At 42.8% G+C, this 25,752-nt stretch overlaps 1 protein-coding gene across 2 annotated transcripts in view; it reads right to left on the bottom strand.

Annotated features, from left to right (window-relative positions):
• HOMER3 (homer scaffold protein 3) overlaps positions 1-25,752 on the bottom strand; it is a 277,994-nt gene that overhangs the window by 70,778 nt on the left and 181,464 nt on the right. For both annotated transcript variants that reach the window (XM_040320899.1, XM_040320890.1), the window contains one exon: positions 5,437-5,593. In XM_040320899.1, coding sequence (XP_040176833.1) covers positions 5,437-5,593 — 157 coding nt within the window. The remainder of the gene's footprint in view (positions 1-5,436; positions 5,594-25,752) is intronic.

The following is a 25,752-nucleotide window of genomic DNA, read 5'->3' as shown; positions in this document are numbered from 1 at the left end:
ATACAAATTTTTATATATAATTGTAAAATATTAGACGTTTTAATTTTGAATTTATTGTCGGCCATTATCGTCATCCATTTTTCCCTGTGTCATTCCATTTTTATTACACATAACTTAATTTCTGAACTTATTTGTTTTGGTTTCTTTGTATGTATGGATTGCATGGTTTGTTAACGACATATGGTGAAAATTTCAAGTCAATAGCACCTTTAGAAATATACAGTGCCTTGCAAAAGTATTCACCCCCCCCCCCCCCCCATTGGCCTTGTTCGTGTTTTGTTGCCTCACAACCTGGAATTAACATGGATTGTTTTAGGATTTGCATTATTTAATTTACAGAACATGCCCACAACTTTGAAGATTTTTTTTAAATTGTGAAGCAAACAACAAATAGGACAAAATAACAGAAAAGGTCAATGTGCATTATTCACCCCCCTAAAGTCAATACTTGCCATTTATCAGTTTTTAATTTCTGAAAAATTGTTTAATGTATATATTTTTTTAAATTTTACTTCACCAACTTAGACTATTGTGTTTTGATCTGTCACATATGATTCAGATTATAATTTTTTTCAACTAAATGCTGTAATGTAACAAAATAGGTAAAAATCCAAGGGGGGGGGGGTGAATACTTTTTCAAGGCCCTCTATTTATCTATTTTTCTAGAAAAATGGTGACCTGTTCAATACTTATTTTACCCGCTGTATATACAACCACAAATTAAAAAAAAAATTGTAAAATCTACATAAAAAACAGAATGCAATAATTTACAAATCTCATAAACCCAGATTTTATTCACAATAGAAAAACATCAAAATAAGGTCATTTTGAAACTGATGACAGCAACACTCAAAAAAGTTGGGACAGGGCCATATTTACCATGGTGTAGCATCCCATCTTTTTTTAACAACACTTTTTAAATGTCTGGGAACTGAGGAGACCATTTGCTGTAATTTTGGGAGAGGAATTTTCTCCCATTCTTACCCAATATAAGATTATAACTGCTCAACAGTCCTGGGTCTTCTTTGTCGTATTTCTAGTTAAATAATTTTCAAATATTTTCAATTGGTGACAGGTCTGGACTGCAGACAGGCCAGTTAAGCACCCAGACTCTTCTAGTATGAAACCATGATGTTGTCATAGATGCAGTATGCGGTTTAGCATTGTCCCGCTGAAATATGCAAGGCCTTCCCTGAAAAAGACATTTAGCCAGATTCAAAGAGAGTTACGCCGGCGTATCAGTAGACATAACTCTGAATCTACGCCGTCCTAAATTTAAGCGTATTCTGGAAACCAGATACGCTTAAATTAGGCTAAGATACGAGCAGCGTAAGTCTCCTACGCTGTCGTATCTTAGGGTGCAATTTTTCCGCTGGCTGCTAGGTGGCGCTTCCGTTGAGTTCGGCGTAGAATATGTAAATGACTAGATACGCCAATTCACGAACGTACGTGCGCCCGGCGCAGTAAAGATACGCTGTTTCCGTAAGAGTTACGCCGCGTAAAGATAAAGCTGCCCCCTAGCTGGCCTAGTCAATATTAAGTATGGCCGTCGTTCCCGCGTCAAAATTTGAAAAATTTACGTTGTTTGCGTAAGTCATCCGTGAATGGGGCTGTACGTCATTTACGTTCACGTGGAAACCAATACGTCCTTGCGGCGTACTTTGGAGCAATGCACACTGGGATATGTACACCGACGGCGCATGCGCCGTTAGTAAAAAACGTCAATCACGTCGGGTCACCAAACATTTACATAAAACACGCCCCCCCATCCTCATTTGAATTAAGCGCGCTTACGCCGGCCCCATTTACGCTACGCCACCGTAAGTTAGGAGGCAAGTGCTTTGTGAATACAGTACTTGCCTCACTTACTTACGGCGGCGTAGCGTAAATACGATACGATACGCCGCCGGAAAGATGCGCCCGGCTACCTGAATCTGGCTAATTGTCTGGATGGGAGCATATGCTGCGCTCAAACCCGCCTGTATTGATGGTGCCTTTCCAGATCTGCAAGCTGCCCATTCCATACACACTAAGGCAGTGGTCATCAACCCTGCCCTACAGGGCCCACTAACAGGCCAGGTTTGCAAGATAACTGAAATACATCACAGGTGATATCATTTGCTGCTCAGTGATTGCAATATTCTAGACTGCATCTCCCCATGGTAATACATAAAACCTGGCCTGTTAGTGGGCCCTGTAGGGCAGGGTTGATGACCACTGCACTAAGGCACCCCCATACCATCAGAGATACAGGTTTTTGAACTGAGTGCTTTTAACAAGCTGCAAGGTCCTCTCCCCTGTTGCCAAAAAGAATGTTACGTTTTGATTCGTTTAAACACAGAATAGTTTTCCACTTCATGACTTCTTCTTTGCATGATAGAGCATTACTTGCATTTTTTGGACATTTTCACAGACAGTGATTTTTGGAAGTGTTCCAGGGCCCATGCAGTGATGTCCATAACAGAATCATGTCTGCTTTTAATGCAATGCTGTCTGAGGGCCCGAACATCACAGGCATCCCGTATTGCATTTTGGCCTTCTCCCCACACAGAGATTTCTCCAGATTCTCTGAATCTTTTGATATTATCTACTGTAGATGATGATATATTTAATGCTGTTGCAATTTTACGTTGAGTACAATTATTCTGTTCGACAATCTTTACACATAGATTGGTGAATCTCTGCCCATCCTTACTTCATAGACACTGAATCTTCAAGATGCTATTTTTATACCCAGTAATGTTACCGACCTGTTGACAAATACCTTAATTAGTTCTTCCTAAAATGTTCTTCCACCTCTTCCTTGCTAGTACCATTTACTTTGCTAGCGTTTTGTTACCCTATCCCAAATGTTATAGATATGTTGCTACCATTAATTAAAAAAAAAATATTTCTTATAAAAAAATGGATTTATGAGATTTGCAGATCATTGCACTGTTTTTATGTATTTTACACAGCGTCCCAACTTTTTGGGAATTGAGGTTGTATGTTGTATTTACTTTATATACTGTACATACACAGATACACAAATCCTTGCATCCTAAAAATTGGTATTAAAAAAAGCTAATGAAGAAAAATGAAAAGCTGAAGACAATAATTAATATCTCATCAATAGGAGCCAACTACAAGGTACTTCTACAGTGGTATCCGGTCCCAGCTAGAGTAGCCACATGGGTCCTGGGAGCTTTCCTTCTCTGTTTTAGAGATTGTGGCCAAGAGGGTACAGTTTATCACATATGGTCAAAATTCTGTCCTGTAGATGAGACCCTCCATGCTTTTTATGTATTTATTTGTCCTTCCCTGTAACATTTCCAAGACATCCTTTTTCTGAACTCTTGCTCAGAAGCAAACTGCATGTTTAAGATGTGGACACAATTATTATGCATAATAACAAGATTCTTTTTTTATGTGTAACCTTTTATCTTAATATCTTTCGCAGCTGCAGGCAGGCAGGCAGGCACTGCATTGTTGTATTAAGGCTACAAGGACACCCATAAATTTCTCCATCACTGATTCGCCTCATTTACTCAACTACATTATATGCTGCATACGGTCAACTCCCCATGGCATTTTTTTTTTCATTTGTTCATTATACCTCATTCGACCAGTGTGCTGATTTCATGTACTTTCAATTCCAAACTATTTGTATTTGCTTTGCAGAAATGCAATAATATCATTCCAAATAAAAAAGATTATCCTTAGAAATAACAAAGCTAAGCTCTTTGAAAGCCATCTAGTGCAGTAACTTTAGCACATTTTGTCTAGTTGCTGTTTTTTTTTTTTTGTGCCTATACATTGTATCATGCCAGTTACCAAACATCAGAAAGAATAACTTAAAGGGGTTGTAAACACCCCTGTTTCTTTACCTTAAAGCGCAGTTCCACCCAAAAGTGGAACTTCCACTTAAACCACTCCTCGTCCCCTTACATGCCACATTTGGCATGTCATTTTTTTTTGGGGGGGGGAGTGGGGGCTTTGTTAGGAGTGGGACTTCCTGTCCCACTTCCTCCTTCCGCCCAGGGACTGCTTAGGCAACTCTTCATATCGCCTCCCTGTAGGCATTCACCTGGGACACGTGACAGGTCCCAGGCAATCACCTGTCCACTCCTAGAGCTCGCGCATGAGCAGTGAGTGCCTGGCTGTGAAGCCGAAAACTGTCACGGCTGGGTGCCCACAGTCTGAATGGAGGCACCAGCGGAGAGAGGGGGAGAGGAGCGACGTTCCGGGCGGCCACGTCGCTGGACAGTGGAGCAGGTCAGTGTCTGTTTATTAAAAGCCAGTAGCTACACTTTTTGTAGCTGCTGACTTTTATTAAACATAAACAAGGCTGGAACTCCCCTTTAATGCAACCTATGCATTAAGGTGAAAAAACTTCTGTCAGTCACTGGCCCCAGAGCCCCCCTGTTTTACTTACCTGAGCCCTGGAATGTCCCACGACGAGGACGCGCCCTCTCTCGGCAAGGTCTTCTCGGCTCTTAATTGGATAGACTGATAGCAGTGCAGCCATTGGCTCCTGTTGCTGTCAATCAAATCCAATGACATGGGCGCCGGGGACGGGGCCGAGTCCTGCATTCAGCGGCTATGGACGACAAATGCTGGACACGGAAGCGTGCCTGCAAGGTAACCCCACCGGGAGAGCGCTTTTCCTAGGGGGTTATCTGATGCAGGGAGGAGCCACGAGAGCCACCGGGGGACCCCAAAAGATGGCTTTTGGGGCCACTCTGTGCAAAACGAATTGAATAGTGGAGGTAAGTATGACATGTTTGTTTTTGTTTTTTATTATTCAAACCTTTAGTATCTTTTATGTGTAGGAGGCTGGCCTGCTACTTAAGTGGTTAAGTAGCAGGCCAGGAAGCCGGCCGCCCGCATTCTTAACAACCATGAGTCCTCATCCGTCAGCTGGCTGCCCCACTGACAGATGAACGTTAAAGAAAAGAATGCCAACAATTGCCCCGCAATAGAAAAATGTTTAAAAAAATGGCATAGGCAGGGCTTTTTTTCAGGGGAAACTCAGTTCCACCACCTCTGGCTCAGACCCTTGGGGGGGGGCCTTCTCACCACGATCACTTGTAAACACAGAAGTTCGGTTTTTGTGTTTACAAGTGACAGCTCTGCACTCTGTGTATAACCCCCTGAACTCTGCACTATGTATGTAATGCAATCCTGGTATTTATTGCCCCTTTAAGACCCTTCTACTGTTTGTGACATTTGAACGGGGTCGTGGTTGAGTTCCTGTACCTATTTTCTGAGAAAAAAAGCTCTGGGCATAGGGTCCACCCCCAGTCCATTCAGGTCTGGTGTAGATTTTAAGGGGATCCCCCCCAAAATCCATACCAGACCCTTATCCGAGCATGCAGCCTGGCTGGTCAGGAAATTACAGTTCCTGAGCTTCCTGGATGCACTATATGTAAAGTGAATGTTATCTGATGCTCTTACCCTTAGCCGCAGCCTTTCGGCCTCTTCTTGGTATCCAGTAAGCTGCTTTTTCCATTTCTCCACATTAGCATTGGCCTCACGCAAAGCAGCTACCAACTTGTTGTTGTTGTCCTGGAGACTGAAGAACTCGGCTTCCCATTGCACTTCACACACCGAGCTGCGTAATAGACAAGGGATACATGAAATTATATTTCTTTATTTAAACTTACCATGCCCATAATTAGCCTTCCACACTTCTAAAATAGTATACTAATCTATCTTTTGGGGTTAGGGTGCCCGTTAGTATTTTCCCAATGTAATAAGATGAGTACGGTGGGAGGGCTCTTCTCCTCATGGGTTGAATCTGACCTGGTTTATCAGGCCTGTCCCCAGTTAAAGGCAGAGCTGTACCCAAGAACCAATGCCTTTCTGGTAGGGATGGTGCTGCAGGGGCGGGCTGACAAAAGCCTGTGTTGCTTGTTCCCCTAGAGTGGCAGTAATTCTCACTGTGGATGAGCTCACTTTGAGTTTATTATGGTACCATCATCACATCACCAATTGCACACCCTTTTCACACCTACCTTTTGGGCTGGGCCTTTTGGCCGGAACCTCAGAAATGTTTATACTGGCCAGAAGTACCACCACTGTATCACATATTGGCAGAGAAGCACATTACCTTTATCCCTTTCTCACGATTTTTGTCTTTTTTTGCACTTTTACACAGCATGATGGCACTTTACTCACTCCCAACTAGTAGGCTGTAGGTCTGGGCTTGCCCTGAAAGTTTTGGGGGGGGGGGGGGGAAAGGCACATAGTCTAATGGCTAGGTTCTCCCCCTCTAATGGGCTCTCCCTTTGGGGGGGGGAGCCCCACCTAGTACTTGGGTAGATCTTGCTTCAACAGGTCTCCTGTAGAAAAGGGTCTGCCTGGTTTTAGCTGGGTGGACCACAAGTACCTCAGTCTCCGCCAGGACTCTGACACTCCGGAGGACCAGGGCCATGGTCTTTTCTCTGTGGAGTACCATGTGTACACCTTGTGCACTTTGTGTGTTTCACTTGTGTGCTCACTTTTTCTTATTTTTACCTGGTGTTAGTTTTGAGTATGCACACTGCACCATGGAGCTTAAAAAAAATATACACCAATTTGAAGAACCCAAGTCGGAATTTATATGGTAAGCATTTTTTAGTCTGTGTTCCGCTTGTACAGTTCAATACCAGCAAACAATACAACATACTGCACTACATCTCTTTGAGTATAGGGAGGTTAACAGCGGGAACTAAGGACCATCAAAAGAGAACAGAGACTTCCCAACATACTGGCCTTTGCAAGTTTATATCAATGAAAATGGGAGAGGCAGGAAGTTAGTAGTGCAAGAAGATGCTTTTAGACCTCTTATCCTAAGGTTGAATATTAATTAGCATTCATGGTTTTCTAAACTCCAAAATAAATGATCCTCATGACAATGGTTGGCTGGAATATGAAATATACCCAAAAATAGTCATGCTAGGCAACTGTTATCTCATGTTCATAGACTGCTTATCTAAATGTGTTACCACTTCACCATTGTGTGGTAATTTCTGGCTACTATGTACTATGTGCATTGCATATACATAAACACCATATACACATACATTAAAAACAGAGGGCCAGATCCACAAATATCCTGCGCAACTTAAATCTTCCGATTTAAGTTACACCGCCTTAAAATTTCTACCTAAGTGCCCGATCCACAAAGCACTTACCTTGAAATTTGCGGCGGTGTAACTTAAATGTGTCCGGCGCAAGGCGTGCCGAATCTAATGGGGCGAGTCCCATTTAAATTAGGCGCGCTCCCGCGCCGGACGTACTGCGCATGCTCCGTCGGGTAACTTACCCGACGTGCATTGCGCTAACAGACGTCGCTCTGACGTCATTTGCTTAGTCGTTAACGTAAATGGCGTCCAGCGCCATTCACGGACATCTTACGCAAACGACATAGAGTTTAAAATTTCGACGCGGGAACGACGGCCATACTTAATAGGGCTTAGTCAAATAGGACTCAGCCCTATTTTTACACGGCGTAACTCGACGTAAACGACGCAGATTTAGCGCGACGGGCCCGTCGGAACGTTCGTGGATCGCCGAAAGTGTTCATTTGCATATTCTAGGCCGGCCGCAATGGCCTCGCCACCTAGCGGCCGGCCTAGAATCCTTAAGATCCGACAGTGTAATTCAATTACACATGTCGGATCTTCTGCCTATCTATGGTAAACTGATTCTGTGGATCAGTTCCATAGATAGAAACAGGGATACGACGGCGTATCAGTAGATACGCCGGCGTATCCCTTTTGTGGATAACCCCCACACATCCTAGGCTAATAGTACCACAGATATTAATCATAGCTTTTTTTAAATACATGTTCAATGTTTTTTTAAATGTTGTCACACCTATGCAATGCTATCTTTACATACTGACATTTCGGTCAAGGGTGCAAATACACAATAGAGAAAAAAAATTGGTTTTGTTATTTAAAAAGGAATTACCAACTATAATCTATGCGACACTCATTAGGCCATCTACATTTTTCTGAGAGGAAAGTGAGGTAATTCCGTTGTCAAAATGTAAAATCATATATTAATTTCTACATGAGTCTGTAAACTTACTTTGTGAAGATCCCTACACATTTACTTCCTTCAGTTCTGTGATTCTGTGATATGTATGCACTATACCCTGTGAATAGGCACTGCTGTGTCACACGTTTCACAGAGCCTGCCTTCTGAACTACAGAATTGCTGAGGAGAAGTTTTAGGGGGTGGAGTCAGTACAGGAATACGCATGGGTCGCTAGGGTTGTCTGCAACCAGGAACTGAGGTAGGGCCAGTGGGAAAACCAAGAGCATAAACATGTATCACAGATTAATGTATGTTAAACTTGCAGGTGACTGGGGCGGATCCAGCACATCCTCACATGCTGGAAATGAGAACGTTTTTTGGAGATGGCCCTTTCTCCATCTCTTATTGTTTCCCATTATTTGGGTGTTATGCTAAAACTTACATATTATACTTGTGTCCTTCTGCAGATCTTACCCCACTACGCATCCGCCCCTGAAGATTGGCTATAATGCCATGAAAGGCATCTCGGGCTTACACAGATGCTACATGTTTCAGTTTTAGGACCTACCTTTGGTTTAATGATTCTGTATTTTTAAATAATGCGAAGAATAAGTTGTTATACAATGTTTATTGTTTTTGCATCATGCTTTTTATATGCACTGTCGTGTATGTTTACTATTACGTTTACATTCGAAATCGCATGCTCTGCTATGTGTTTTAGACAAATAAACGCATCCATATTACACTGTCTGATCTTTAAGTTCTCTCATGCATACCTCATTCAAAATCCCAACCCCCTCTTCTTTTCTACATATAACAGGGATGTTCACATATTTCTCACCTAAAGTCCCGAAACTTCCCCTTTTTTTTTCTCACTTTGTATGGAGTGCAGGGTTCGGAGGTGCACTGTGTACCAAGTGCAGGTCAAAAGGGTGCTCTGTGTACAGCGTACAGGGTTGAGTGGGTGTGCGGTGTACAGTGTGCAGGGTTGAGGAGGTGTGCTGTGTATGGTGTGCAGGGTTAAGGGGGTGAGATGTGTACGCCGTTCAGGGGGTGCGCTGTGTACGGCGTGCAGGGTTCAGGGGGTGCGCTGTGTACGGTGTGCAGGGTTCAGGGGGTGCGCTGTGTACGGCGTGCAGGGTTCAGGGGGTGCGCTGTGTACGGCGTGCAGGGTTCAGGGGGTGCGCTGTGTAGTATGTTAGCCAAGTCCATCTAAATCATCAGATTTACAATGTTATCAATGGAGTCTCTGTTGCTCTTTCAGCCAGAGTGAAGACCCCCCAGACAAGAAGTGTGTTATCGGTTGGATTACCAGGTGACCTTTAAAGGAAAAAAAATACCTAAAAAATAATGCAGCCACCACCATTAAGGATTTGTAAGTAGCAATACTGTATATTATATTTATATTGTGGAGTTTAGTACCACTTTGAAGGGTGCCAATTCAGAAATTCACCACATACAAATGATGGAGAAGGGCAAACAGAGGAATATCTCTAAAAGTTTTAAGGGGTGGTTTCTGAAAAACCAAAATGTCAAAGTTGAGAACACATGGGGTCACTGAGGAACAAACCAGAGGAACAATTTAAGTAACACCCTTTATAAAGACCTACAATAAGAAATTCAGCAGGGGTATATATTTGTTTGTGGGTTTAATGTCATACGCTCCTGATGAAGTTATGTTGATATGAGTCAAGCATTGCTGTCATGACGCATACACGTGACTGGTTGTGGTGGTCTGGTTGGTGGTTTTGATGGTGGTTGGTAATGGGGAAATTGCATATTACATATTTCCTTATTTAAAAGTTGTCCAATTGTCTCACAATATTTATGCATGCCTAAAAGCCTTGGCTAAGGGGCTATACAGGACACTTAGTTGACTCATGTGATAGGAATGTATAGCCAAGTCCTTAAAAGGTCATATTGCTTGCAGTTGGGGTTGACAATTTCGTACACACAAGACCTATATACCCTAGCTAGAACATGTAGGTCTTGTCTCATGTCAGAGCTGTGTTAAACATTCGTCTGTGGTCACCTGCGCCACGCCATCATGAAAGGGACCCATGGCAGAAACAGCATCTTTAGTTAAAGGGGTTGTAATGGTTAGTTTTTTATTTTCTAAATAGGTTCCTTTAAGCTAGTGCATTGTTGGTTCACTTACCTTTTCCTTCGATTTCCCTTCTAAAAAAATGTTTTCTTTGTTTTCTTTGTCTGAATTTCTCACTTCCTGTTCCTCCTCAGTAAGCTGTTCTTGGTTAACTAACCCCCAGCCAGAATGGCTCGGATGATGGAGGCAAGCTTACTGAGGAGAAAAGGGAAGTGAGAAATTCAGACAAAGAAAAAAAAAACATTTAGAAGGAAAATCGAAGGAAAAGGTAAGTGAACCAACAATGCACTAGCTTAACCACTTAAGACCTGGACCAAAATGCAGGTAAAGGACCAGGCCCCTTTTTGCGATTCGGCACTGCGTCGCTTTAACTGACAATTGCGCGGTCGTGCGACGTGGCTCCCAAACAAAATTGGCGTCCTTTTTTTCCCACAAATAGAGCTTTCTTTTGGTGCTATTTGATCACATCTGCGGTTTTTATTTTTTGCGCTATAAACAAAAATCGAGCGACAATTTTGAAAAAAATGCAATATTTTTTACTTTTTGCTATAATAAATATCCCCCAAAAATATATAAAAAAACAATTTTTTTCCTCAGTTTAGGCCGATACGTATCCTTCTACCTATTTTTGGTAAAAAAAAAATGCAATAAGCGTTTATCGATTGGTTTGCGCAAAATGTATAGTGTTTACAAAATAGGGGATAGTTTTATTGCATTTTTATATATATATTTTTTTTTACTACTAATGGCAGGGATCAGCGATTTTTTTCGTGACTGCGACATTACCACGGGCACATCAGACAATTTTGACAAATTTTTGGGACCATTGCCATTTTCACAGCAAAAAGTGCTATAAAAATGCATTGTTTACTGTGAAAATGACAATTGCAGTTTGGGGGCGCTGAAGGGGTTAAGTGTGACCTCATATGTGTTTCTAACTGTAGGGAGGCGGGGATGGACGTGTGACATCATTGATCGCCTTTTCCTATATCAGGGAACAGACGATCAATGACAGCGCCACTGTGAAGAACGGGGAAGGTGTGTTTACACACACACACACACACACACACCTCTCCCCGTTCTTCAGCTCCGGGGACCGATCGCGGGACTCCGATGGCGATCAGGTCCGCGTGTCCCGCGGCCGCGGAGCTTCGGACCGGGTCGCGGGCGCGCGCCTTGACCCACGGCTGGGTATTTAACAATCACGTACAGGTACATGATTGTGCCCAGCCTTGCCATTCTGCCGACATTAGGCGGTCCTTAAGTGGTTAAAGGAACCTATTTAGAAAATAAAAAACAAACCTTTACAACCACTTTAAGTATGACTGTTATATTTTCTAATATTTTCTTTATCTGTATCTGTCATTATTTTTAATAAAAGGTATACTTCTAAGTATCTGTGTGACTTCTCTTTGCACATATCGAATACAACATCAAAATCGTGACTGAACAGTTGGTGAGAACTTATCTATTCCCTCCAATGATGGTTGCTTGACCAAGAGGTTTCCCAATGGCTACATCTTGATACTTGTAAGTGTAGTGTCCCTGATGTTCCTTTTTATTATGTGAGAGGTTGCCTTTTATATTTTTAAATAAACTGTTGATGTTTTTTCTCCTTTTTTCTGAGTTGAGATGGATATACAAGCGGCTTCAGCACGAGGGTCTGATTATACTGATGGCTTTAAATCGGCTTTGGTTGTGTTTTACCAATGAAGGATACGGTGGATCTCCATTGATGTATGAGTATACATTCAGAAGCTATCCAATGGTTATATCTCACAACTATTAGAAGTGTAGTGCCACTAATGCACTTTTTTAAATTTGAGTGGTTTATTTTAGATCCTTCTGCCCTAACAGTAACATTACTACTCTATGAAAGAGTTTTTTTTTTGGGGGGGGGGGGGTATTTATTGTGAGCTAAGACAGCTTTATTGGTCAGGGCATCCGATTAGACTGAATGGTGTATGGGAGTCTGTGCGAGTTTTAGGGAATTGCAAGCTATTCATGCACTTTCTATATGTGAGAGCTTTTCTTTCTAAAGATTTGCCCTAATATCAACATTACTACCCTATGGGAGTTTTCTCCTTTCTTTTCTCAGTGCACAATTTCAAGTTCTGAGCAGGGCCGATCCTCCCCATAGACTCACTATGCAAGCCGCTTAGGGCCCCGCAAAGCTGCAAAGGGCCCCCCAAATTACTAGAGGCCCCGTCTGGTGAGAAGTCATTTTCGCACCCTCACCCCGCTTCTAAACTCGCTGGCTGAGTCATTTACGACAGAACACCCCCTCCCCCCGCTTCTCAACTTTCTTTAATGTGACATGTCACTGTCGTCAGCGCCCCCCGCTTCTCATTTTTAAAGTGCCATGTAATTTTGCTTAGGGCCCCAGGGAGGTCAGGATCGGCACTGGTTCTGAGGCAGAACTGATATACTAGTTGCAACACTTAAAGACTTCACCAGCAACGTATATGGATGGGATGATGTATGGGAGCCTTCACAAGCTTGATTAACAATATTTGCTTATTTTGACCTACCTATGACCTGGAAGGCCATATTTAGTGTGTGTTTTCCCATGAGGGAATAGCATGGGGATTATTTGGTATTTCAAGAAACAAATCTGTACATTTCTTCACATTTGGACACTTATTTATAAAATGACTTTTTTGTTTACATTCAGCATTTTGGATACTCAGTTTGTTGTTGAACCTGGAACCAGGAGATCCATGTTCGGCATCCTCCACCTGTGACAGAGGTCTTGAAATTCATTAGGGAGAAGAGACAATTCTCCAGAGTCCACATATTGAAAACTGAGAAAGTCTGCCTCCCAATTTCCATACCTGGGATGTGCAGGGGTGGGATATTAAGTTCCGCCTAACCCAGATCTGCTTTTTTTTGAGCCATGAGACTTTCAGTTCTTCCTTGATTCTTTATATAATTCACTGCCATGGCTTTGCCAAACTGAATCATGGTTGGATTACCTTACAGACAAGAGATCCAGTTTTGAAGGGATAACCAAATCACTTCCTCTGGCAACCATCCATTCCTCTGACAAGTCCCCTGTATTGAGAGGGAATCCAGGACTTCTCCCATCCCAACAGGCTGGAATCCATTGTGAGAACCTTTTAAACCAACAGAAGAAACTCCCTGACATCAGCACTGGACTCATGACCCGTTATGCCAGGGCAAGCTTGCAATGATGGCCTGACATATGGGATGGTCCAGAGACCGAGCCCTCTGGTCCCACCCTGCTAGAATGTTGCTGAGTTGCAATGGTCTGAAGTGAAATTGGGCATATGGAGCTGCCTCAGAGGAGGTCACTATTAAGCCAGGACCCTCATGCAGAAGCAAGGGCTTTTTTAAAAAGGTGAGTGAGTGAATGAGAAACTTGTATAGCGCAACACATGCAAACTGAATCGCCTCTGGGCGCTGTTTCCATTCCAACGGTATGGAAGCCCCCTTGACCTCAGAAGAGATGGGTTTTAATCTTTCTCCTGAAGGCCAAGTGGTCCGACTCCAGTCGGATGGTGGTTGGTAGCGCATTCCACAGCCGAGGTCCCTGGACTGCAAATCTTCGATCTACAATTCTATTGTTTTAACTTACAGAAAAAACAGTTGTACAGCAAGTATAGATAAGAAATGTACAACAATTAAACATGTGCCCACATAATAGAGCAGTACAATACAAAAAACAATACCAGCCAAGTATCCAGAACAGCTTATATTATCATGCAAGTCCAACAGCCAGTAACAGATCAAGCAGCTTTGGGGCATACATTAGCATATTATCACATATATGAATAAGCAAAACATTAGTCTAATGGTATTGTAGCTTGCGGGTCCAACCAGGAGGACCCAGAAGCAAAGGGTTGTTTGGCTCCTGGACTGTAAAGTCTGAACAAGGGAGCAAAGTCTGAGGTTTGTCCAAAGGAAGGAAAACCTTGGAGCAGGTCATTTTCAGTTTCAGGCCCAGACATGTATGCTCCAACTTAGTCTCTTGAACATCTGGACATTCTGTTGGATACTGATATAACTGCTTGCTCAGGAGAAGGTTGTCCAAATATCCCACTATGGGGATAGAAGTGAAACAAAGCAATAAAAGGGGCTAGCACCTTGGTAAAGTCCCATGGCACAGTGGACAGGCCAAAGGGATGGACAATAAACTGGTAATGTTGCATGCCTACTGTACAGCTTCCATGCCAATGCTGAAAATCATCTGGAAAGTTGCAAAATGAGTCCCTTCTGACTCTGCAACTAGATGAAAAAGAATCTTAATAAAAGTTACAGAACAAAAAAAAACTCAACTTCTATACTGAAAGGAGAGAAAACATCCATCTAATAGCAAAAATAGTAGCAAAAAACTGAGGCAGGTTAGAAGAGAGAGGGATTATACTTGGCTGTCCCTAAATCTTTGTTTTTAGTGTCTAATCTCCAAAGGCAGCAGTATAACCCAATGTACCTTAATACTTAAAAGACACACAAGCTCCTGCGCACGGGTGGGTTGTCCGACAATTAGTCACTATTTCCACATGGGAACTTCCAAAAAATCAAAACTGGTAACACAGGCCTTGCTGCCCTTCAGGGACGGGGAACATCCTAGCAGAGGAAAAAAAGAAGAAAAAGAAAGGCGCACCAGCCTAGTGTAATACTGTTTGACAGTTTAATAAATAGGTAAGATAAAATAAAACTACTCACAAACGAGATAGTAAAAAAGGCTTGTCAACAACGGTATGATGATAAATATCCCTCGAGCCGCAATCCCGGATAGGGGGGAAAGAGGTATGTCACTGCCGGCTGACACGTTTCAAGGCAGCAGAGGCCTCTTCATCAGAGCTCAGCAGTGGGTACTGCTGAGCTCTGATGAAGAGGCCTCTGCTGCCTTGAAACGCGTCAGCCGGCAGTGACATACCTCTTTCCCCCCTATCCGGGATTGCGGCTCGAGGGATATTTATCATCATACCGTTGTTGACAAGCCTTTTTTACTATCTCGTTTGTGAGTAGTTTTATTTTATCTTACCTATTTATTAAACTGTCAAACGGTATTACACTAGGCTGGTGCGCCTTTCTTTTTCTTCTTTTTGTACCTTAATACTTTCTTCTATTATTTTTGCAGTGTCTGAATTAAACAATACATTATTTGTCTACTTCAGAAAAAAATAATAATAATGAAATGGTAAACTATTTTTCATATTGGCTGGAAAACCACCAGGAGTCATGGATCCGACTAATAAATGCAGGAGCAGATTTAAAAAATGTGCACCGCTACATCTGATTTGGTTGCTTTGACAGCATTCTTTTTCCAGACAATATCCATGTAGGAGCCTGTTGTCATTATGTTAGTAGAGAACTTGGACATGAAGCCAAGAAGCATCAAATTAAGTGTGCTTTCCAGTAGATCATTTACTTAGGAGATAAAAAAATGTTTTGCAATGTTATATCAGGATGGTCATCAGATTTATACCAGCAATAAGTGCGGATTGTTCTCTCATGCTGAAAGAGAAAAGCATAAAATCTTCTAATCCTCTTTGTAAATGTGGGTGATTTACCAAGGTTTCATCACACTAATCTTCCCTAAAGTAATCAAGCGATTCAGCACTCCAAGTCAGGAGACTAAATGATAAATGTTTGAGCTTTCTCTTTTTCTCCTATTTGACCTCAGATTGCTTAACAAAAACTATCTAAAGAAGAAGGCAAGTCACCAATCCTTAAGAGGTTTAACCTTTTTATAATGAAGTACAGAAAGGAGGCACCTAAGTAACTTTGCGTGTTTGTAAGTATTGGTCATTTTAATTGGCTTGCAGCAGATGGAGGGGAAAGGCTTGGACTCAAATCTAGGTTACAGTGACATACAATATATTTCAGCCATATTGAAAACTCCACTCCATTTAATCATTTGTGCTTATGTGTATTATGATGGGTTTATAAAGGATTTACATACATATGTACAGTGGGAAGTGCTTAAAATGACTTTAGAAAAGTACAGTTTTAATTTTACCACACAGTGGCACTATCAGGGATGGACTGGCCATAGGGACTACAGGGAGTTTCCCGGTGGGCCGATGGCTCAATGGGCCGTTTTTTAAAACAGAGATGCTGCTTGGAGGACTTTTTCTAACACCCTGGCAGCACCCCAGTGTGAAAGCACTCAGGCTTTCACACTGGGACTGCAGCGGAAGCGTTTTTCAGTCGCTTTACAGGCGCTATATTTAGCCCAAAGGTGCCTAAAAAACGCCTCAGTGTAAAAAGGGGTCCTACACTCACCCCTTCTCTTTTACACTCACTCTCTTTTTCTTACACTCACCCCCTCTCTTTTACACTCACTCTCTTTTTCTTACACTCACCCCCCTCTCTCACCCCCTTTCCCTCAACCCTCCCTCTCTCTCTCTCATTCCCCTCTCTCTCTCACCCTCTCATGATATACAATAATGGATGTAGGGGCCTTTTGTTGGGCGTGATTTTTATTTATTGAATTAAAGTGGGCCGGTCTGGATGAAGTCCAGGGCCAAATTTTTGCCCCAGTCCAGCCCTGGGCACTATTATATTACACTATATATAATTTATATGTGGTTTATGTTTGCCATCACAGCAATCATTCACTGCCTTACTAAAAAAATATTGGGTAAGGCACAATATTAGTAAGACATGTCAGCCAATTAAAATCATTGCTCAGAAGCCCCAAGTATGCAGACTAATGTACACATGGGTTTTGTTTATACTGGGGGCTTTGCCTATGGTCAAATGGTAAATAACAATCCATTGATGCAGTAAATTGTATAGCTCAAGAATGTCTTCTCTGTGTTAAAAAGATAGAAATGGTTGAATGCACTTGCAGAGTTTGAGCTATCTGTGGACATCACAGGTGGAATGCCTTTGGCCTGAGAACTAATCCCTGCTATATTACTACACTTTTATGAAACAGTTTTTCACAATTACCAGAGGTTTATAACAATATGGCTCAGCTGGTGCCCCAGGAGGAATGCTTATAAGCACTGTTAATAATCATTTACAAAGAAGGCACTGACTATTCGAAATGTGTAACAACAGATACCATTATTAGATGTAAGACAAATACATTAAACATCACCAGGCTAAAACTCCCTGGGCCAGATCCACAAAAGAGATACGACGGAGTAACTGCTGTTACTCCATCGTATCCCTTGTCCTAACTTTGGAACTGATCCACAGAAGCAGTTTTCCAAAGTTAGGCAGAAGATCCGGCATGTGTAATTGAATTACACTGCCGAATCTTAGGATGCAGTACCGCATCCGCCGCTGGGGGCATTTCAAGTCGTAATGCCGCTTCTAGTATGCAAATTAGCACTTAGGGCGATCCACAAAGCTTTTCAGCTTCGTTTTTTCGCCGTAAGTTTTAGTTTGCAAGTGTAAAACTAGGGCTGGTTTTACAAAGTGGAAAGTTAGTCACACCATGTAAAAGCCCATTCAAGCGACGGCATTTGGTATGCATTCCTGAGGGAGAACTCCACGGCAATTTTTAAAATCAAAACCTGCATGGGTTCCACCCCCAGGAGCATACCAGGCCCTTAGGTCTGGTATGGGTTGTAAGGAGACCCCCCCCTACGCTGAAAAATCGACGTAGGGGGTCCCCCTACAATCCATACCAGACCCGTATCCAAAGCACGCTACACGGCCGGCCAGGAAGGGAGTGGGGACGAGCGAGCGCCCCCCCCCCCTCCTGAGCCGTACCAGGCCGCATGCCCTCAACATGGGGGGGTTGGGTGCTCTGGGGCAGGGGGGCGCACTGCGGGCCCCCCCACCCCAGAGCACCCTGTCCCCATGTTGATGAGGACAGGACCTCTTCCCGACAACCTTGGCCGTTGGTTGTCGGGGTCTGCGGGCGGGGTGCTTATCGGAATCTGGGAGTCCCCTCAAATAAGGGGGCCCCCAGATACCGGCCCCCCACCCTAAGTGAATGGATATGGGGTACATCGTACCCCTATCCATTCACCTGGAGGCAAAGTGATAGTTATTAAACACACAACACAAGGGTTTTTAAAATCATTTATTAGTCTGCTCCGGAGGCCCCCCCTGTCTTCTTTAGCTCTAATACCAGGGGGGGCTTCTTCTTCCACTCTCCGGGGGTCTTCTCCGCTCTCCGGGGGTCTTCTTCTATCTTCGCCGCTCTCCGCTGTTGACTCGGCGCACCCCGGTTCTTCTCCAGCTGTCCGGTGCCTTCTCCTTCAGCGCTGGCTGCCTGCTATCTTCGTGTGTTAGCTCAATTACTAACAGGCAGCCAGCGCGGTCTTCTGTGACGTCATGTTCTTCTCTTCTGTTCTTCTCCCCTCTTCCGATGTTGACTCGACGCCTCTTCTCACTGCAATGATGGAAGCGCGCCTTGCATCCCATTTATATAGGCATCACCGTCCCATCATGCTCCGGTAGGTACCCACGTGGTGGGTGCCTACCCACGTGCACCCACCACGTGGGTACCTACCGGAGCATGATTTTTTTTTTACCCGACCCAACTTTTTTAAGCCGGCGCGATCCACAAAACTCGGCGTAACGTAACTTCGCGCATGCGCAGTACGGCCGGCGCGGGAGCGCGCCTCATTTAAATGGGACTCGCCCCATTTGAATAGGAACGCCTTGCGCCGGCCGGATTTAAGTTACACAGCCTGAAATTTCTAGGTAAGTGCTTTGTGGATCGGGCACTTAGGTAGAAATTTTAAGGCAGTGTAACTTAAATGGGAATTTTTAAGTTGCGCCAGGTTTTTGTGGATCTGGCCCCCTCTTTCTAGTTATGAACACCAATGCAGAAAATGAGCTTAAATTCTTCATGTGCATAAACAAAATAAAACACTGTATGAAACAACTGTGGTATACATAAACGAGAGAAAATGACAATAAAATATTGCCACATCAAATACAACCACTGCCTCTACTAGAGTCTTAATAATGTCCATAGATCAAATAAAATTCTACTAATAAGTGTTCACTAAAGTTGTTAGAATCACCCTTTAAAGTATAACTAAAGGAACAACTTTTCTTTTAGATTTGTAAGAAGGATTAGAGCACCTGCCAGGTTTTTATTGCTGTCTGTGACCCCATTAAGGAGATTCACTTTTTCTATTTTTCCTGTTTACCATTATCACTGAAAGGCAAAGTAAAAGAAAACCCCAAATTTTGGGTTGTCCCCAAAAAAGTAATAGAGGGGAAATCTTCCACTGGGGACACTAGTTCTGGTGACCTGGGAGTCCTCAATATGTTTGGGATATCCTCTCACTTCCTGTTTGGCTTTTAGACAAGAAGTGAAGGACACAAATGGCGGAAACAAATTTGACAAGGGTTATAAACCTCCCTTGCTCAATCCAAAATTAAAATAAAAGTTTTGCCCATAGTTCTCCTTTAAGCTGGCCATAGGCCAGCCATCCTGAAACAGAACATTGTGGAACCCTCCAATGCCATTTGGCAGAAACAGTGGCATAGCACCAATGATTTGTAAGGGTGGCATTCTCACCACCCATGTAAGAGTGGCATTCTTCTCAGGCCTCGTACACACGACCAGTTTCCTCGGCAGAATTCAGCTTCCGACCGAGTTTCTGGCTGAATTCTGCCGAGGAAACTGGTCGTGTGTACACTTTCGGCCGAGGAAGCCGACGAGGAGCTCGGCGAGGAAATAGAGAACATGTTCTCTATTTCCTCGTTGTTCTATGGGAGCTCTCATCCCGCCGAGCTCCTCGGCGGCTTCAGTGCTGAACTGGCCGAGGAACTCGATGTGTTTGGCACGTCGAGTTCCTCGGCCGTGTGTACGAGGCTTCACTGTTTACCACTATAAGTGGCAGTTTTTTACTAAACACCAACAAATTCATTCTGGCTGGGGTTCCCTGAGACTTGAAAATTTGTTTTGCCTCGGCCAACTACAATGTTGCCATAAAGCATGGTTTTACTGGACAGAATTCACTTGGTGCAAGTGCTCCGAATATCGGAATTTTTTTACATCACAAGCCTGATCCTACCAACCTTGACCGCCGGTCACACGGGGCTCCCTGAACTATTACTTTACTACTGCGCGGAGCATGGACCACACACATACCCTCACCTTTCCTCTGCTCCTTCCCAATTATTTTCCCCTCTTCTTTCCTCTCTGGGACAATCTGCTTGCGATTTGTTGCTTTACATTTACTTTATTTTTTCTTGACTTTTCTGTGCCTTAGGCTATACACGTGTTTTTTTCAATAGAGCAACTGGGGTTCCTATGAATCTATATATACAACTGATTTGTTTGCACATTATGATGGATACTTGCATTGTTTTTGAGTTAGCTCTCAGTTTTTTTCTACTAGAGATTGTAGTAATGATGTGTACTGTATACACCTTTACTGTGATTTCTTACTCCTGTATGCCTACTTCAAATTTAAATATAAAGAATTTTAAAATATATATATTTTTAATGGCTCCTCTCGGGTTAAAATATTGAGGAAGGCTGCCATGGACAGATCGAAATTCAGCCGTTTCAGCAGAGACTGGCCAAGTTTCTTTTTCGCAAAAACTTTTCTCAATCAGCGGCTGAATGAAAAAAAAGAACCGTCTATAGCTAGCTTTAGTTTTGTGATTCATCCTTTAGTACAGGTGTCTCAAACTGGTGGCCCTCCAGCTGTTGCAAAACTACAAGTCCCACTATGACTCTGCCTGTGGCAGCCATGCTTGTAACTGTCAGCCTTGCAATGCCTCATGGGACTTGTAGTTTTGCAACAGCTGGAGGGCCACTAGTTTGAGACCCCTGCTTTAGTATAAAACACTATACTGTGACATCCATCACCGCTGTAGGAAAGGAACGCACCCAGATGATTGATCTCTTTGTTATAAGACGGCCTTGAAGTGCTTTTTTTTTTAGACATATTTTCTTATTAAAATTTTGTTCTGGCTGACTCTCTCCTTTGATACACAGATGTATCGACGTCTGTTGTTTTCATTGACGATCACTTGACGTGTTCGCATTGAGAGCGCGACGTGGTCTGTGTGTCACAGGCTTCCTGACGCTCTGACGCCCGACGTTGCGCTCCAGCTTCCTCTCCGCGTTGAGGCTTGGAGCGCACGCCGGCGTCATCGCGATCCTATCAACCTGGGAAGTGATGGGTTTACGACGCAGCAGGTCACCTGACTTTCTGACGTTCGGTGTTGCGCTCCAGTTCTTTCCTCGTTATGAGGCTTGGAGCGCACGCCGACGCCATCTTGATGTGCAGACCCGGAAGCAAGTAATTGGCGTGTGTAACTCTTCCACCTGGAGCCATTATTGAGGTATGGGGGTGCACTTCTATATATTTGGGTTGTTTTTTCAGTAGGTCAGCACCCCAGATGACGATCTAGTGATCGAAACGCGTCGGGACCCGCTGACCCTACTGCATATATGATTATACGCTTGATTTTATCTACTGAAATGTGAGTGTAAACTTTAATCTTTTTACTGCCAAGTAAATCATTTATACAGTTTTACACTATGTGCATCTTCGTTTTCTCTTCCATCCTTTTCCATACTCCAAGCTTTTGGATTTGCTGATACTGGCACATGCCTTTGTCATTACTGGCTGATATTGGGTTAATCTCCTCCTTCGGTATACTATATACTGCATCGCAGTGGAAACCACCTTCCTGTCTGTCATTTAAGCCATTTCTGGAACCAGGACACCGTCACCCTTTAGCGTATATGACCTAATAAGTATACGCTTAATTGGGTCCATACATTCTGGTAAGCCTTCAATTTATCCTGGTGGTGGATCTACTATCAATCTTCACTTCATGTTTTCAACACTAAGTCACTTTTTGCTGGATTAATGATTTTGAATCTTCTATGGGACTTACATTATATATTTTTTATTAATCCTGATTTATATGTTGGTTTTTACTCACGGACTTTTGATCACTTATGGTGTTATCAACTTACGTTTTTTAGATCTGTTTTACAGTCTTGTTTCACATATATTTAGCGCTACACTGCTTTTGTTTCACATGTTTGTTTACCTGCAGAATTGATCTTATTCTGTGGTGTTGGCTGCCATTTATATGTTAATATAGGTAGCGCGGTGATATATATACTCTTTTGTATATTGTTTGTATACCTTGAAGTGCTTTTTGCCCCCCATTTTAAAATACAATATTCCTCCACTTATTTTTTAAGGTTTATAGCCTTCATAAGCTATATATCCAGAAAAGAACAGTTGGACACAAATTAGCAAAAGAAGAAGGGAATCTGCAATAGTGAAGTATGTTTATTAATCACTTCAATACTGGGCACTTTCACCCTCTTCCTGCCCAGGCCAATTTTTAGCTTTCAACCCTGTCACACTTTGAATGACAATTGCACGGTCATGCAACACTGTGCCTACCACACCCGGGCCTCTGACGGTCATAGAGATGACTGGTGACCATCTGGTCACCAGTCATCTCTATGCTTCCTAGCCTGCGCTGGAAGATTCTTTCTCTGGGCCCCCGATGGCACGGGAGAGCCTGGAGAAGCACCGGATGGCGGAGGGAGGGGGGGATGTCCCCTCCCGCCACCTATAAGAACGATCAAGCAGTGGAACCGCCACTATGATCGTTCTTATCGTGCACAGAATCGCCGGCACGAAAGAATGATATCTGAATGATGCCTCTAGCTGCAGGCATCATTCAGATATCGCTGCACAAATCCCTGGACGTCATATGACGTCCACCAAGGATGGGAGATCCCCTCTGTGGACATCAAATGACTACAGGCCAGTAGTGAAGTGGTTAAAAAATTCTATTTTAATCACCACTGTTTTTTTTTATTTTTTGCTAAATAAACTTAAAAAGACCGAAAATTTACAAAATATCTGTGTTTATTATTTAGTTTGTAGGAAAGTTATAGAGTCCACAAACTATGGCATATATATCTGTAAATGTATCAATCCTTATGTATTGATGGCCCATCTCATTTCTGGGGGCCTGAAAATGCCAGGACAGTAAAAATATCCCTGAAATGACTCCTTTTTTAAAGTAAACAGTTTGAGGTATTTAGTAAGAGGCATGGCACATTTTTTGAAGTTGTAACTTTTTGTGAAAAGTTTTGGAAAAATAAAAAATAATTTTTTTTACTTACTATCACCAGTGTAGTACAACGCCAGATAATAATTGGAGTGGTAGTGATCAGACACTGGTGACAGTATGTAAAAAATAAATTTAAAAATAATAATATTTTTCAATCTATTTCTTTTTATTACATTTTTTTCTTTTTATTACATTTTTTTGTTAACACACTGTGACCAGAGCAATACAGTGTTACAATAGTATACTTTCTACTCTGTGAAAGTGATCAAGATTTTTTTTTACACATTATGATCGTTTATGCCAATGAATTTCAATGTTATAAGCAACCTGTTTTACTGAATTAAACTGATTCATGCAGTGAGTATTGTTGTGATTGGCTTTGATTGGCCACAGCAATCACATGGTGTGATTGGGCCTGTCTGTACTAGGGGTGCACCGAATGGAAATTTTGCTGCCAAAACCAAAAATGTAGGATGCACTTTGCCAAAAACCGAAACCAAAAATTAGTTATACTGGGCCAGATTCACATAGAACTGCGGCGGCATAACGTATCGTAGATATGTTACACCGCCGCAAGTTTTCATCGCAAGTGTCTGATTCACCAAGTACTTGCATGAAAACTTACGCTGGCGGCCTCCGGCGTAAGCCCGAATAATTCAATGGGGCGTGTGCCATTTAAATTAGGCGCGCTCCCGTGCCGGACCTACTGCGCATGCTCCGTTTTGAAATTCCTGCCGTGCTTTGCGCGAAGTGACGTCATTTTTTCGAACGCCGACGTGCGTACATTCGTATTCCCGGATGTCTTACGCAAGAAAAAAACATTTTTAAATTTCGACGTGGGAACGACGGCCATACTTTATACAGCACATACGTGGGCTGTGTAAAGTTAGGGCAGGTAAAACGACGACTAAAATTGCGACGGGAAACTAGACTAGCGACGACGTACCGAACGCGAAAAACCGTCGTGGATCGCCGTAAAACCTCATTTGCATACCCAACGCTGGAATACGACGCGAACTCCACCCAGCGGCGGCCGCGGTATTGCATCCCAAGATCCGACAGTGTAAAACAATTACACCTGTCGGATCTAAGGGCTATCTATGCGTAACTGATTCTATGAATCAGTCGCATAGATACTCTGAGAGATACGACGGAGTATCTGAGATACGACGGAGTATCTGAGATACGACGGAGTATCTGAGATACGACGGAGTATCTGAGATACGACGGAGTATCTGAGATACTCCGTCGTATCTCTGCTGTGAATCTGGCCCACTATATTTATATTTTTATACATAATTGTATTATATTCGACTTTTTAATTAATATCAATTTAAATTAATATGAATTTATTGTTGACCATTATTAGCACCTTTAGGGCAAGAAAGGCTCAAGAAAAATGCAGTCTGCAGCCTCTAACCATCTCTGTATCGTGTCCTCAGTCTCTAACCATCTCTTGTATCATGTCCTCAGTCTCTAACAATCTCTAGTATGTCCTCAGTCTCTAACAATTTCTTGTATCATGTCCACAGTCTCTGACCATCTCTTGTATCATGTCCTCAGTCTCTAACCATATCTTGTATCATGTCCTCAGTCTCTAACCATCTCTAGTATCATGTCCTCAGTCTCTAACAATTTCTTGTATCATGTCCACAGTCTCTAACCATCTCTTGTATCATGTCCACAGTCTCTAACAATTTCTTGTATCATGTCCACAGTCTCTAACCATCTCTTGTATCATGTCCACAGCCTCTAACCATCTCTTGTATCATGTCCTCAGTCTCTAACCATATCTTGTATCATGTCCTCAGTCTTTAACCATCTCTAGTATCATGTCCTCAGTCTCTAACAATTTCTTGTATCATGTCCACAGTCTCTAACCATCTCTTGTATCATGTCCACAGTCTCTAACAATTTCTTGTATCATGTCCACAGTCTCTAACCATCTCTTGTATCATGTCCACAGTCTCTAACCATCTCTTGTATCATGTCCACAGTCTCTAACCATATCTTGTATCATTTCCTCAGTCTCTAACCGTCTCTAGTATCATGTCCTCAGTCTCTAACGTGTGATTGTTGGTGAGGTGGATGAGTCTGGCAGTGGCATTCATGATTGACTCAAGAGGGCATAGATTGCGGAGAGGTAGGCCAATGAGGTGGGAGATACAATAGTCAAGGCGAAAGATAACAAGGGAGTGAATAAGTTACTTAGTGATTTCAATGGTTAGAAAGGGGCGTATTTTGGAGAAGTTATGGAGGTGAAGTCTGCAAGATTTGGACAGCGATTAGATTTGGGGCTGAAAGGACAGGTCAGAGTGCAAGATTACACCTAGCACCCTGGCATGAGGGGAGGGACTGATGGTTGTATTGTCTTGATGGAGAAATCAGGGCAGGGGGCACGGGCTAAAGGAAAAATGATGAGCTCAGTTTTAGAAAGATTGAGTTTGAGAAAGTTGTGTGACATCCATGCTGATATGTCAGCATACAGATGGTACTGGAAGCCATGGGAGTTTATTAATTAACCAAATGAGGAGGTTTAAATGGAGAAGAGGAAGGGTTTAAGGACAGGACCTTGAGGTACCCCTACAGAAAGAGCAAGTGGAGAGGAGGAAACAGAGTTATAG

This window comes from Rana temporaria, chromosome 1 (assembly GCF_905171775.1).
Source record: "Rana temporaria chromosome 1, aRanTem1.1, whole genome shotgun sequence".
NCBI lineage: Eukaryota > Metazoa > Chordata > Amphibia > Anura > Ranidae > Rana > Rana temporaria.
The sequence above is the reverse complement of the archived record's forward strand: the minus strand, read 5'-3'. Positions and strand labels throughout refer to the sequence as shown.